This window comes from Mytilus galloprovincialis, chromosome 13, assembly GCF_965363235.1.
Source record: "Mytilus galloprovincialis chromosome 13, xbMytGall1.hap1.1, whole genome shotgun sequence".
NCBI lineage: Eukaryota > Metazoa > Mollusca > Bivalvia > Mytilida > Mytilidae > Mytilus > Mytilus galloprovincialis.
The window spans coordinates 42,055,722-42,072,406 of record NC_134850.1 but is presented as its reverse complement, the minus strand read 5'-3'; the positions used below and the strand labels follow the sequence as shown (position 1 = coordinate 42,072,406).

Sequence of the window (16,685 nt, the reverse complement as noted above, 5' to 3'; positions counted from 1 at the left end):
AAATTAAGAATATTAGATGCTTGTTGAAATTTCCAATTTTGAATTATGCAGATGGACCTTTAACAGGTTGGGAACAACACTCCAAATGAGGGTAACCTAACTGGAAGATCATCACAACCCACTGTAAAAAATGAGCACAAAAAAAGTCATTTATATTCATATTATTTGATGAAACTTTTCCCCAAGAACTATGCATCTATTAAGTACTGAATGGTCAAAACATCATGTTTTTTTATTGACATAAATTTTGTCGTAAATGTAACCAAATGATGTAGAAATTGTGTTTTTTCTTCAAATTTCCATCAAATTGTAATGTTTATAGTTCCCTTATTGCCTCTCTATAAAATAATAAGAAGAATCTGTTTCTTGTTTTGTTTTGTTTTTGACAAATGATTGTTCACTGCTTGCAAATGAATCATTATATTTATATATCTTATCTGTATATATTTTTGTTCATGTCTCCATCTCCTTATCATTTGTAAATGTATAGACAAATAAGAAAGAAATAAGCTCCACATGTATATTTGCAACATCGTAAATTAATTAAAAAAATAGCATACACTAACACCAGTACTGCATGGATTTTAAGCATTATGAAAGTCATATTTGTAGAAAGCTTATTAAAAAAGACTTAAAAACAGTGTAAAATGTCTTGCTACTTCTTAGCTTACACAATAAAATCTAATATGTACTAACATTTACAAATTTAAATTTCAAGATTTTACTAGGAATTAATCTACCTACTAGACCTTTTATTAGTCTAGTTGCACATATTGTATGTTGACTTTTGATCAGTTGTCAACAAATTTATGATATAAACTTCAATTTAATCCTTGAAAGGAGGTCTAGATTGCTAAAATAATTTATAAATTTTAATTTTTTTATTTGTCCAAAATCATTTAAATTCATTTAATCAACATCCTTTTATGATTATTTGATTAAAATATTAATCATTTATAGTCTTTTTACAATTTACATTTTTAAAAGCAAAATAAGTGAAAACAGGATAAAACAAAGGGAAGTAACAAAAAAGTATTTCAATATTCCCAATACACATCGTTTTGATAACGCAACGGCAGTTAGCCGGAGGTAAACATCGTTGATTACCAGTATGTTTGACACCCAAGCTGTCAAGTGAAGCCATATAATTATACATCTTCTTTGATGTTCAGGTAAAATTTAACACAGGTGTCAATTACACCCGTACAGTAGTAAGAAATGATCAAATATGGCGTCTGAAAAATTTCATACACGGGAGTTTTTTCTCCTTAACGGAAGGTTCACATGTATGTTACGAAGGGCATCTAATTCACATGACAAAGGAAAACCATGAATAAAGACAACATTTTATATATCCTTTTATTTATATAAAAACAAAATCTTCTTGTATGCAGGATTGCAAATTCGTAACTTCAAGGGCGAACTTCTAAACAGGGCGAGTTGTCCCGATACCAAATTCACGCATGCGTAATACAAATATCTACAGTTAAAACATCCTGTTACAAGTAAACAAATAACGTTCACGTGGATGAGATGGAATCTAATAATTTACATAAATAAAAGGGTCATATTTACGATAGTGATTGTTTTACAATCCTAATTTACAAATTAAATGATTCAGATGCCTAATCATGTTTAAAAATCGGTGTCAGGAATCTAAGTTGTTTTGAAATTGTAATACACGAAATGAATGCGGCATACGGAGACTCAATGCAAATGGTCGGCCCCTTAAGTCTTCAGAAGACTTGACGTCTTCTTCCACTAAAAAGGTTTCGTGAAATTCTGTTGTGTGGTTTCAGAGGAGTTGCGATGACAAACTGTTGCAGTAGTACATTAAAGAAAATAAGTTCAAAGGGGCGTAACTCCTAGAAAAAATATTGAATGGTAATTTCCTGTCGATATGCACATCAACATATTATGCCCTTATTATCTAAAAAGGTTTCGTGAAATTCTCTTGTGTGGTTTGACGGACTGACGGACGGACGGGTCAAAAACATTATACTCTTCGCAAATTCGTTGCGTGGAGTATAATAATGGATGAATTGCCATAAAAAAAGGATAATTACCAAACATACTGGCATCAGTCAAATCTAACTTTAGACTAAATCGTTCAATGCCAATTTTGCCAATGTTTGTACAAGGATCTAGGTCAATGTATGTGTGGAATGGACGTCCCAGGAAATCAACATCAGAACAGAAATCAACAGCTGTACACACTTCAGCAATAGATCCTACTGATGATAAATGGAGTGTTGCCATGGGAACATCAAGTGGACACACTGTAAATATATTTGAAAATCATAAATATATGTTTCTTATAACAGTTTCAATGTGTATTTTTTTTCCATTTCAGGTCATATGTTTCACTATATTCTTTTCAAATCTTGAATGAGATACAGATTCATTCCCATGCTATATGTTTGAATAACACATTCTGAGAAATGGGTTTTCATCTTTACAATAGGCTATTTATATTTTTTTACATTTGTTTGCGACTAGTGGAGAAGGAACTTTTTATTTCACTTCCAGACCAGCAAGGGTTCATATCTAGTTTTTGAATTAGGGGGTCATAATGCCCAATCTGTAGTTTTCAGTGTAGTGTTTTGTGGTTTGTTGTATATATTTTGTCCTTTTTTCCTCCATGGTGTAGTAATATTTGTTTTTCTCTTATATAGGATTAGGAATGACTCTTTGTATCTATTTTTTTTTTTTTTTATCTATTTCAAATGTCAATACCAAAACATATATAAACAAAATACAGGGAGAAATAGTTCTTACCATTCTTCCATCCAGCAACTGATGGACTGTACATAGCTCCAGATGGTTGACACTGTGTGGGAGACATCATTTCACCAATTTTTAGGAATTCCAGTAAACTTGATGCCATGGCAGGGTTTAGTAGTGATCCTTGTGGTATGTTATGATAAGTATACCAGCTATTTAAGTTGAATCCTAAAAATAATTATTTAGATTTTCATTTTTAAGGAATCACTGTAATATTTTTTCTGTCTATGAAGAAATAACATAAACTAGAGGGTCCAAGGACCCTGTGTCGCTCACCTGATATTTTTATTTACAATTGATGCATGATAAATGCAACTGTTGTACTGTCGTTTAGTTTCAGAGATATAATACTAAAAAGTGCATTTGAAACCTGTTTTATTTCAGCCATGTGGGCAGGCAGGGTCATCATACACAGTGGTCCCTGGATATCCTATTGGTGATTTAAACCAAGTTTGTTTAAATTTGACAGTTGTTTCAAGGGAGAATTTTGTAAAATTTATCTAACAAGAAATGCAAAGTAATGAGAAAGTTGTGAAGTTGTTTTGTTGTTGCGCAACCCCCTGCTCCCCCTTTGCCAAAAAAAACAAAAAGGTAATAAAAAATTATCATATAAGGGCAATCTATCCTATTAATGATTTCTGCAAAATTCAGTTGATTGTGCAAGGGTTGTATAGCCAGCTGAGGTCGTTAAAAACTCTCTTTTGTTGTTGCAGACAGATCTTGACCTGATAAACAATTTTACCACATGTCAGATTTGCTCTAAATGCTTTGGTTTTTGAGTGATAAGCCAAAAACTGCATTTTACCCCATTGTTCTATTTTTAGCCATGGCGGCCATCTTGGTTGGTTGGGCGGGTCACCGGACACAATTTTTAAACTAGATACCCAAATGATGATTGTGGCCAACTTTGGTTTAATTTGGTCCAGTGGTTTCAGAGGAGAAGATTTTTGTAAAAGATAACTAAGATTTACGAAAATTGGTTAAAAATTGACTATAAAGGGCAATAACTCCTAAAGGGGTCAACAGACCATTTTGGTCCTGTTGACTTATTTGTAGATCTTACTTTACTGAACATTTTTGCTATTTACAGTTTATCTCTATCTATGATAATATTCAAGATAATAACCAAAAACAGAAAAATTTCCTTAAAATTACCAATTCAGGGGCAGCAACCTATCAACGGGTTGTCCGATTCATCTGAAAATTTTAGGGCAGATAGATCTTGACCTGATTAACAATTTTACCCCATGTCAGATTTGCTCTAAATGCTTTGGTTTTTGAGTTATAAGCCAAAAACTGCATTTTACCCCTATGTTCTATTTTTAGCCATGGCGGCCATCTTGGTTGGTTGGCCGGGTCACCGGACACAATTTTTAAATTAGATACCCAAATGATGATTGTGGCCAAGTTTGGTAAAAATTGGCCCAGTAGTTTCAGAGAAGAAGATTTTTGTAAAAGCTAACGACGGACGACGACGACGACGACGACGGACGACGGACGACGGACGACGGACGACGGACGCCAAGTGATGAGAAAAGCTCACTTGGCCCTTTGGGCCAGGTGAGCTAAAAATGTGGTGCACACTGAATAACCCGAATAGCGGGTTATTTAACAGTGTTCACCACATTTTTTATGTTATTTCGAATAGACAGAAAAAAATATTACAGTTATTACTTATAATTTAATTCTAAATTCAATTTTAAACTGGAGTAAACCTTGAAAAAACGTTGATGACGTCACGGTCACATGACTAAATTGATAAACAAAACAACATCAGCCAATCAGAAGATGTGTTGCATCCAAAATTAAATTATTAGAGAATCAACATGACATTAAAAGCTTAAATATTTTGAAAGTTGCAGTCTAATCTCATTTTACAGAGTTAATAAGAAATCACAAAAATCACTATACAATGTCTTATTCCTGAGAGAAATAAGGAAGAGGGTAGTCCGTAGCTTGCTGTATAACTGCTTTATTAATGAAGGAAACATAGTTTCATTCAAAATATACATTGAAGTCATGTGAATATTGTCTTCAACACCTTTAACTTTTGGTATTTAATTTGTCTATACCGCTATCAACATATACCAGTTGAAATGCAAATGTGTTCCTTTTAGGGCTTACCATGGATATGAGGGGTTATGAAGAGACGTCTTCAATCTCCAATAACCAACATACTTTCTTTGTGTAATGTTTCATAACAAATGAATGTATGGTTTTGCTCATAGTTAAAGGCTATACACTGCCCTATAGGTGTTTTCATGCTTGTCATTGGTCTCTGATGGATATTTGTCTCATTGGCTACATATACAACAATAAAAGACCTGTAGAAAAATTCCAACAAAACCCTTCCCTCAATCAATTTCATAGAATATTTCTAACGTTCTATAAATTTTAAAATTCCATCAGATTTACCTGGTACTCCATAATCTGTATCATAATCACAGACAGGAATGGGTAGAACTTGTCTCTTGAAGAGTACAAAGGTTACGTACTGTTCACTTCTGTCTAAGTACATACTCATGTTCAGGTCTACACGGAAATACTCATCATCTTCACTATAGTCAACTAGGAAACTGTAACACAATTTTTTCAATATTAGAATTCTAAGAAAAAGAGGTAAAGACATTCAAGAGATAACTGTATTGTATTAAAAGCTTTAAGAACGTCCATCGGTAGTTTTACTGGCGCAAATACGTGTTTACCTGTCTCTGCCTATTTGTTTTAATACGTCTTTTTTAATTTTAACTGATAATTCATATATCATGGATTTATTTGATTTTGTTGGAGAAAAACTTTCCAAGGTACTTTATTACTAAATTATTTATATACATATAGATTCTACCACTGCATCAAGTGTAATACGATATTTTTCCACTCGAGACAGTTAAATTTTCAAATTTAAAACGCGAGGCTTGCCGGAGCATTTTAAATATTTAAAATTTAACTGTCGAGAGTGGATAAATATCGTATTACACGAGATTTAGTGGTAAAATCTGTTATGCAGGCAAACTTTTCCCTTCTTTTCCAATGATCTGCAAAAAGATGTGCTCTTTCTATGTGACGTCATTAGGCATGGTCGCCTTTTTTCATGCCGTCACAATAGGAATTTCAGAGGAAAGCAAGAAAATTTGACGTCATAATCGGATTTTAACCAATGAACAACTGAGATCAAACGAACCACACATTGATTAAATTTTTTTTATACAATGGGTGCAGAAAGGGATAAATTGACAAAGAATTAGAGAAACTAAATTATGTGCTTTGGCTCTGGCTTTTTTATTAAATAAGTTTGAATTACATAAACATGTAACTGTCTTATGACTTCAAATTAATGTATAGGAAAGAGACAGGGTGGCTTTTTTTAAACACAAACATCCTTTACAAAAAAATCAAAATTCTAAATAAATTTTGAAAATTTCTTTAGCAAAACACAAGACCCTTCCATTGTTTTTTGGTTCATACAGCTTCCCTTATCCCTCACACATGCCAACCAACATTTTCATTTCTGGAACGACTTTAAACATTGCAAAACTTACTCAAATATGTAGGCATCTAACAAATCTCTTTTATCTTTCTGACCTATAAAATAACATAAACATTTTTTAAATGTAAATAATTATAACATTGATTACAAAACAAACTGTGATTTTTCAGTCAAATAAAAACCTATAAATCACATTTGAAATCTATGATGTATTTTTGTATGTTTGTTAACATTATCAAACTGCTGCAAACAAAGTCCCATCAACACAAAAGCGAGAAAGTGAAAAAATAAAGAACCTGGCATTTCTACTTTATTTACATTAACATACTGCCAACCCTCCTGTTTTGAGTGGGAGACGCAAAGGACAAAATTCCAGAAATCTCTCACATCCGGGTCAGCCACCCCACAGGAGTTTAGAATCCCCTGCTTTTGTATATTTTGACCTGGAATAACCAGCGTTCCTAATTCTCTGTCTTTTTCAATACTTTCAATAAATCAAAGTGATGGAAATCACTCATGGAAAGATTAGAAGAGTAGTTTGAAAAATTTCATATTAAGGTATAGTGGGGGAAAATGAACATTAATAAAGCACATTGCTGAAAATTGCATTAACAGCAGGTCTTTAGAAGGTAAAGTGCTTTTCCAGTATGAGAATAAAATGAGCTCATTTAATTAAATAATATGGGTTTCCTAATTTGCACAATTTTATTTAAACTGCAGTTCATATCTTATCCAAATAATGTTGCCTGTTCTGAACATGTTTCAAAAAAACAAACAATTGCAAATCAAAAATTCTTCTAGTAAATGCTTCCAACTATCATTGTAAGCCATAAAATCTAGACCAACAGCTAAGAACTTTAAAGTGTCAACAAAAATAATCTAAATATGTTGTTTTGGGGCTTTTTTTTGAGTTGAAACATAGGTCAATATATGACATTGAAGATTAAAAGTTGTAGAGTGCCTTTTGATAAATTTTTAATGTATTTCTCAAAACATGGCATTGAAAATGTACTTTTTCAATGTAAACAAATTTAAAAAACTTATTTTATTAAAATTTGGATTCTTTCTTGATCGCAAAAATATACATTCACTTCTAATAAAAATTCAAATAACTAAAATAGACATAATGATTGATAGGGAATAAATTAATAAACAATGGTTTGTTTTAATTAAAAGTTTTAAAATTTTAAAACTGTTTCAAGCCAATTCCTAATGATAAAAAATAAGTGAACTAATATAAATTGTTGATTGATTACAGAAGATTATTGGAAATTTATCAAGTAAATTATAGGCCTTACTTGAATCTAGGAACAGTAATCTAGTAAATATATATGTTCCTGCTTGAATAGCTTTTATATATTCATATTTATATTCATATTCATTTTTTTAAAAGATCGTGTTAATCCATTGATCATTTATATTTCAGACATAATTTACAGAATCACTTTATGTATTGTAGATCAAAAGTAATAGGCAATAAATAAATCTATCATCCTTATATATATCAAACATCTAATATATATACATTTGTGTATTCAATTATGAGGTCATATATTTGTATATTGAAGTTGTATATTGAAGGTTCTAATTATGTAAGACAGGTTGATAAGTAATGTGGTGAATTTGATTGACAGTTTAGGAGGTGGGGCATTGTAATTAAAGGTCCATCTTGTCTCTGATTGTTTGGTGATAATGACAGTTGTCAATCATTATAGTATTGTATCAATACCTAATTACTTAATCAAAATGTTATAAAAAAAAGCCTACATATTAACACACCTTAGTAACATACATTCTTGGATGAACTGCTCCAAAAATATACCATTTTTTTCAGTTCATAAGTGTATTATGTGCACATACATGAGAATTATAGGGAACTATATTTCAATGTGGATACATTTAGTAAAAGTAGCTAACCTGTCGTGTTGTTAGGGAGGCCAGTGCCTTAGTAAAGATTTAGAACAAGTTCTAATTTTTCCAAAAATGTATGATGTATGTACAGAAACTTAAACTTACCCCAGGCGTAGGTCAGGAAGTCCAAATCAATGACAAGCTTCTCTATACCAATCTTGAATGACCTTTCACACATATTAAGGTCAAAGTAAGCATGTAATGACTTCCGAAGGAGGGGTATATATAAACAGAAGTCGATGTAAGTACAGCGTGATGCAATGTGTCCCTTTGGTGTGGCTAGAGATAATGGAGTCAGTGCTGTTAGGTTACCTAATCCTCCGATACATTCTGAAATAAAGAGAACATTATGTACATGTTTAACTGTTAAATATGGCTAATTTATCAGACCCCTGCTTTAAGTATTCGGTAAAAAAGTAGTTAGTGAGGAATGGATTCGAGATCTCATCACATGTATAAAAAAGAAGATGTGGTATGATTGCTATGGAGACAACTATCCACAAGAGATCAAAAACAGAAATTAACAACTATAGGTCATCGTACAGCCTTCAACAATGAGCAAAGCCCATACCGCATTGTCAGCTATAAAAGGCCCTGAAATGACAATGGAAAACAGCCTTATTTATATAAAAAAAAAAAATAATTAAAAACAAATATGTAACACATTAAACAAACAACAACCACTGAATTACAGGCTCCTGACTTGGAACAGGCACATACATACATAATGTGGCGGGGATAAACATTTTAGCGGGATCCCAACCCTCCCCCTAAACTGGGACAGTGGTATAACAGTACAACATAAGAACGAACTATAAAAATCAGTTGAAAAAGGCTTAACTCATCAGATGGACAAAAATACAAGTGGACGTGGCCGGGTACTTGTACATGGTTTGTTTGATCATATTGAAGAATGCACTGATTTATAGTTCCTGAGAAAACTGCAACAATATTTCATACATTAATTGCCATTACAAACAAGAATGTGTCCTAAGTACATGGATGCCCATTCCCAGTGGACCATGAAATTGGGGTAAGAACTCTAATTTGGCATTAAAATTAGAAAGATCATATCATAAGGAACTTGTGTACTAAGTTTCAAGTTGATTGGACTACAACCTCATCAAAAAAATATTCCAGTACACCTTGTGTGTAAACAAGAAGCTGATGACTGATGAATTTGAAAATATATAGCATAGTTTTGAAAGCTCAAACGAAACTTTTTACACCAATTTCAGTAAGCTAAGATTTGTAGATGCAGAGAAAAGTTAACCAAAATATTCTGTGATGGACAGAAAGCTATAATAACTACATAATCCTGTATGTAACATAATCATGCCCAATTGACAGATCAAAGGTTCTATAATTATACTACAACATATGTACCTTTACAACCTTCTGTTGTGATCAATACATATAAATAAACTCACCATCTCTCCAACCCTCAGGATCGCCTGACAGTGATTGGTACATTTGACTGGTAATGTCACATTGTGGATCTTGTAGGTATTCAGCTATACCAAGTCTCTCTAAAATCTGCTTAACTACAATGTCTGTCAATTGGTTTTGGAGGGAAAGCCCTTGCCTGGCCAAGAAATCGGAGGCTGAGAAATTGTTTAAACTGATGCTCCAATCACAACCAATTTTTGGAAGATACAGGTCTTCGACAATCATCAAGGTTATGTCGCACGCTTCTCCTTCTTCTAAACAGACACTGGCATTCATACTAACTATGAACTTCTTTTCAGCTTGTAGATCAATCACCAGAAAGCTGCATGAGAATTATTAACCAAAATTATTAAGATCCATGGATTTTTCAAATTATTTTTGCAATTCAAAATATTAGTACAAAAAAACAATATTGTAAAATCTGTAACTGTTGAAAAATAAATGCAACTGTTATTTATTATGAAATTGAATTGTCCTGAGTTTAAGCTATCATTACACTAAAACTAAAGAAACAGAACATTAAAAATAGCAAAACCACAATGGTAAACACATAAAATTCTAATTTGTTTTGTTATAAATTAGATCATTAGTATTCTCAATAAAGTTGCTTCATGTTTTTCATGTCAGGTCTTTTTATAGCTGAAAATACAGTATGTTTTTTTCTCATTATTAAAGGCTGTTTTTATCCTTTTACTGCTTACATCCATTTCATTTGAACTTTGGTGGATTAATAAGTTGTCTCGTTGGTAATCTAACCTTGTTTTTGTAATAATACATTATGATTAATACTATAACATCCATATGTGTCTGTCATTGTATTATTAACAAAGATATATGGTGTTTTTATTCATATCAGTAATTTAAAATACTGTAATCTATAATACTCACTCTAAAAACATCATGTTGCCCAACTTAACATTTTTCCGAAGACCTGAAAATGTAAAATGACATGACAAGGCATGCATTAAAATTTATTTCAAACTCTTCTTTCATATTCATAAATGAAGCCAAAGTTACAAGTGCAAGTTCTTCATCAGATAGTACATCATTAATATTACAAAAAAAGACAAAATAAATATTATAATAAGATACTCATTATTGCTGTTTGATCCAAATGACTGCAATGTGAACATCACTTTTATGTGGCAAAATCTAGAAAACATTCATCCATGTTTAATACCATTACAATTTTAAATATTGTAACCTTGGTCAATAAATCTTTCAGCAGATGGTTTACAGAACTTAAAATTTGATGTCAAATTATATATAGCAGTCAACAAGAACACAATTCTGGTGGGAGAATCATTGTGCCATGGCAAAAAAAAACCCCTCTGTCTCAAAAAAAAAAAAAGAAATTGGATCATAAAGCTGGTATGGTCCAACTCTTTCTTAACTTTCAATTAATTAAACTTACCACTATCAAATGAAAAAAAGGCTTCATCCACTCCAAAATGATCTATTCCCGCCTTGATTCTGTACTGACATCCATCTAACAGTATGTAGAAGTGGAAGGACTTCTTAATATAGTCAATCTGGACGCAGCATTCTACTCCAGTACAATAATCTGGTATGTGACATGTTACAGGGGTGTCGTCAGGTATCTTAGGTAGTGTCAGATTCAAAGGACAATCTGGAATTATAATATTATTGTACAAGTTTGATGTATATCTGTGGTCATTTTCTTCCCTGCTTCTTATTTAGAAGTTATTAGAAACAGGATATCCACATCTTTTTGAAATATTCACTGCCCTATATACTTTGGGTGGATCAATCAAAGGTAAAAAAAAAAAAAGCAGTACAAACTCTCTCTCGCCAAAGTTGAAAATATTGGTAGAGTTTCAGTAGTCCTGTATAGACAGATTGTTTTAGGGTTTTTTTCGAGTCTGTGAAGGAAATTCATATCCATTACTTACAAACTACACAAAAAAGGCTAGAATATGACCATGAGAAAATATAAGAGGTTAAAGCCTAACTTGAAACTTTCCTCTCTTTACCGTTAAAAGTTTGTATTTCAATCTGACACTATTATTCCACCAAAAAAGTTTGTTTTTCGAAATGAGCTCATATTTGAGTCTATTATCATCATTCTTTTGACTAAAAAGTACTGACCTTTACTCCATCCGTCCGTTGATGGAGCATAAGGGGCACTACTTCTGCTACAGGATGGATCTTCCATGTATTGTTTAACTCCTGTTGCTTCTATGAACAGATCAGACACAAACTCTGGCATAGCATCCAAATTTAAAACAGTGTCTACTACTTGATTTTTCAAGAAGTCAGATGCTGATATGTCTGAAAAAGGAAATTAGTTATTAATCAAAACAGTGAAATGAACAGACTGAATCCTAGTTTGATTTTAACATGGAAGTAATTTTGCAATAAAATCACAATAAATACGTCTTTGATGCAGAGAGAGAGAGAGAGAGAGAGAAAGAGAGAAAATAATGGCAAAAATTTCTGAATTTAGAATACATTCATCATATATGTTGCACTTATAACTTTTTTCTCTTCTTTTCTTTAGGAGGAGGGTGTTACCTGCAGCAATTACAAAACATCTTATGAATTTAGACATATAAATTCACAAATAAACCATTCAAATACTTACTCGGTAAGGTGAATTTAGTTTCCAGATTACACAAAGGTTTTGGTAGCAGTATATCTGTCAAAAGCTCCACCGTAAGAATGCATTCCGCCTTATTATCTAGACATAACGATACTCCAGCACTTAACAGAAACATCTTTTCTGTCTTCAGATCATCAATTTTGAACCTACAGTGAATACAGATAAAAATATGAAAAGAAACAGATACAAGGAAATACAGTAAAATCAAATAGTTACTAAAATATATAGAATGTTCTATAAAATATCATGATGTATTAATTTACAGATTTTCTGCAATGAGTATGTTGGCAAGTGCAAAATATTAATGACTTATGATTGAACGTCTACCTGTGTTGTTGAGATGAAGAACAGTAATAAAATTACTTTTCTTTTTCTTTTTTTTTGTCAAGTGTGGTGATATGGTGTCATGAACATAATACATGCATAGTTGTTCCCCGAATTGCATTACTAAAATATAAGCAAACAGTATTGATAGGATGTTGCGGAAAAGAAGGGAGAAGGTGTCTTACAGATCAGAAAATCTCACTTTCATTACTGTGAAGCTGCTGACCAAATATGAAGTCCTTCTGTTCAGAAGTTTCTAAGTGAAGTTTGACAAAATATTTGTTCAACAAACAACCAGCCAGATGGAAGGATAAACAGACAGCCAAATGGAAGAACAAACAGACAGTCAGATGGAAGGACAAACAGACAAACAAACAGCTAGATGGAAGGACAAACAGACAGCCAGATGGAAGGACAAACAACCAGCCAGATGGAAGGACAATCAGACAGCCAGATGGAAGGACAAAGACAGCCAGATGGAAGGACAAACAGACAGCTACATGGATGGAACAACAGACAAACAGATGGAAAGACAAACAGACAGCCAGATGGAAGGAAGGACAAACAGACAAACAGACAAACAGACAGCCAGATGGAAGGACAAACAGACAGCCAGATGGAAGGACATACATACAGCCAGATGGAAGGACAAACAGCCAGCCAGATGGAAGGACAAACAGACAGCCAGATGGAAGGACAAACAGACAGCCAGGTCGACGAAAAACAGACAGCCAGATGGAAGGACAAACAGACAAACAGACAGCCAGATGGAGGGATAAACAGACAGATAATGTGATTGCAAAATAGCCTAACTTCTAGAATTAATTCAAAAAAAATGGTATAAGGAAATATCATAAATGATTTAAAAATACATAGTGTGAATTCATACAAATAAAATAAACTCACGTCAAGCGAATAACATCTGACAAACTTATAATTTCCTCTGTTCCAAAATCATAATCCAATAATTTCTTGTTGTATGGTAAATTTTCTATTCCTGCTAAAAACTCGTAATTACAAGCATCCAAACTAATGTAAAAATTAACAGAGATATCTAAGTCAGCTATATATAAACAGCATGTAACACCAGTACAGGTGTCCATTAGGCTACAAGTCAGTGGTTTATCGGAAGGTATTGCTGCTAACTCAAATGGCAAGGTCAAATTGCACTCTGAAAATAAAAATGTAACATGCTTGATGATTGATAAGTTGATGCAAAATGGCTATTTCATGTTCAAGTGCTTTTCAATTTTTTACAATATAAACTCATTGGTTATTTTGGATTAAGGCCCAGTAAAATTTGAGGTTAAGTAACAGTAATTAATGACGTCAAACTTTACACTAAAAGATAAAAAAAAATCTGCTCATTTTTTAATTTTTTTAATAATTGTTTAAATAATTGTTTTGAACTTGATGCACATTCTATAAGATACAGTCATTTAAAAAAAAAAAGGATTTTGATAATAATTTCTTTGAACCAATCCATAGAGGATCATAAACCTCCTTTTAATAACATATGACATTACTGCCATACACACCAATGATGTACAAGAGAAGTAAGTAAAGTAGTAATAACATATATGATGTTCCTAATTCAAACTTCAGTTTGTTTGCATCAAAGGATATTCAAAATATACATACTGTTTGTCCATCCATTGACGGATCCAGCAAATGGCGCTGTAGTCCTACTACAAGATGGAATCTTCAGATATGGTGTCATTCCCAGAGCTTCCAGCATTTTGTCACGAAGTAGTCCCTCTACAGCTCCACTTATATCGTACTGGGCTTTAAAATCACTTAAGGAGAAATCTGAAAAATTTGAAAGTAGTTTCAACATATCCTTTCATTCAATTACAACATGAGTACAGGCTTATCAAAATTGTTATCAAAAAGATGAGGTGTAAATCTCAATGAGGCAGCAACCCCTCCACACAAATAGTGGTTTTTAAAAAACAGACATCAAGCTTCTACACAATATAGGAATCCAGGGGTAGAAATAAGCAATCATATCTTACTGGCCAGAATGACAAGTCAGCTTTACAATTAATTATTCTTTATGATATCTTTCTTGATTTGCCAAAAATTTCCTATTAAATTGTACTACAACAAGTCATTGAAGACTGAACAACCATCTCAAGTTCTTAGTTGCTCATTTCATGCTCTGATTTTATCAAATTCAGAACTTCTATGTATATGGCTGCTTCAATCTATTTTTTCTAAGGAGAAGGGAGGTAAATCTTATGAATGAATGACATCAACTTATATCTCACCAAGGTTTGGTATTGTCCAATCACATCCAAGTTTAGGAAGTTTGGTGTTTTCAAATACTGGTATAGACACCAGACATGCTCCAGTCTCCTCAAAACAAACACTTAAGTTCATGTTTAACATATATTTCTTCTCAGCCTGCAAGTCATATATGACGTACCTGCAAAATAAAAAGTTTAAAATTTAACTTTAATATTGACAAATTAACAACCGCAGATTAATGCTTATTCTCAGGATAGCATTTGAATACAAAGGCTCAGCTAGGCCATGTGAAAATTTCCAAAAAAATCTTTGGTTTGCATGAGTTATTTCTTAAATATTTCTATAAATCAAATACAGGAATCTTTAGCCTAGGAGAAGCTAAAACAGGATAAAGAAAAGTCAATTATTTAAATATTTTTGCCCAATACACAAAGACATTGTATATTCTATATATGTAAATGAAAACTTAAAACAAGCAGTAAAATTATTAAACAAAGTTATTGACAGGCAAAGATTGTATGGCGATAAATTGATTTGTTGCAAAGCAAAATTTCTGCACCTGTTCAGCTACCAATTTGCTGATGGAAGTCCAAACTTGTCACCTTTTGTCCTAATCAACCCATTTTTAAATGTAAAGACCCATCTTTTGCATTTATTGTTAATTTGTTTTCTTTCTTATGAAAGTGGTCTTATGAAGCAAGTCCGATCACAGATACCACTTATCATGATAATAACGCTTGTCATTTCATGTCTCCTACGTCACTTTGTACTCCTGTTTTGAATTGAAGCCTAATAATTTCACTTTCATGGGTCATGCTTAACAAAACTCGTCCAATCTTAGTAGCTCAGGCCTTGCGGTCATAAAACTTTCGAGTCTGTTTTTTGTACTTGTACTCGAAAATCAACCAATCAAAATGCTGGATTTCATGTTTCGAGCATGATTTTTGTGCTCCGAGCACTGAGCAAAGTTTTATGACTTCAACCCCAGATAAGACCCCCCATGAATTATTTGCTACTGTATGATAAGCAAACAGTAATCAATCAACCAGAACTTATTCAGTATAACATTTTTAGGAACAGAGTAAAACGTGTAAAACCTTTACAAGCAAGAGAGTGTGTAACATAAAGTCTACTTACTCCATTTTGAGGACTTGTAATATTGACATGGTCTTTTTCTCACCTGAAAATATAAATAAAATTTCAATAATAACTTTTTCAAAGACTCTACAACCCTATCTTGTGGCATCCAAACCTTGGAAAACATTGTTAGAGAGAATCTGATTCCAGACTATATAACCTGCAGTGTGAATAACATATATATCAGTGCTGTATCTTCAATTAAAATGAAAAATTTGTTTTTCTAAATTACTATAATTTGTGTATTTTAATGGCATTCATTTCTTAAATCTAAAATCAGTTTTAATATAATTTCCATTGATCAATTTTCAAATACCACTGATTATCACATTCATATTTCCCAAATAAAGACTACAAGACTACAAGACTTCAAAGTTACTCAAATGCCAATTCTTTAAAATAATAGATAAGAATCATTGATTCTACAGTAAAATAATGAATCCAAAATACAACTACTGTGTATTCAAAAAGTAATGTGTTCAATTAATGTGATTCACAGTACTCAAGACAAAAATATGAGGTTTACTCTTTTGATCTACCAAGACTTTAAATTAGTTTTAGGTCATTCTGTCTTACTTTTTTTTATATTGGCAATCATCTATACTATTAAACGAGAAGACCTCATTTTGGGTGTCGCTTCTCCTCCTTCCACAACAAATTAATCATCATGCCTCTGTGTCCTATAGGTAACATGTATAGTCGCATTTGTCATCCATTCTT

General features: G+C 32.4%; 1 protein-coding gene across 1 annotated transcript in view; it reads right to left on the bottom strand.

Moving 5' to 3' along the window:
• Window positions 1-16,685, bottom strand: part of LOC143057544 (uncharacterized) — a 194,004-nt gene that overhangs the window by 109,029 nt on the left and 68,290 nt on the right. The window contains exons 54-67 of the mRNA XM_076230855.1: window positions 15,966-16,008; window positions 14,849-15,006; window positions 14,220-14,387; window positions 13,485-13,749; window positions 12,237-12,400; window positions 11,741-11,923; window positions 11,046-11,261; window positions 10,520-10,562; window positions 9,613-9,953; window positions 8,288-8,512; window positions 6,324-6,366; window positions 5,200-5,360; window positions 2,779-2,952; window positions 2,067-2,279 (exon numbers count right to left, since the gene is read on the bottom strand). Coding sequence (XP_076086970.1) covers window positions 2,067-2,279; window positions 2,779-2,952; window positions 5,200-5,360; window positions 6,324-6,366; window positions 8,288-8,512; window positions 9,613-9,953; window positions 10,520-10,562; window positions 11,046-11,261; window positions 11,741-11,923; window positions 12,237-12,400; window positions 13,485-13,749; window positions 14,220-14,387; window positions 14,849-15,006; window positions 15,966-16,008 — 2,397 coding nt within the window. The remainder of the gene's footprint in view (window positions 1-2,066; window positions 2,280-2,778; window positions 2,953-5,199; window positions 5,361-6,323; window positions 6,367-8,287; window positions 8,513-9,612; window positions 9,954-10,519; window positions 10,563-11,045; window positions 11,262-11,740; window positions 11,924-12,236; window positions 12,401-13,484; window positions 13,750-14,219; window positions 14,388-14,848; window positions 15,007-15,965; window positions 16,009-16,685) is intronic.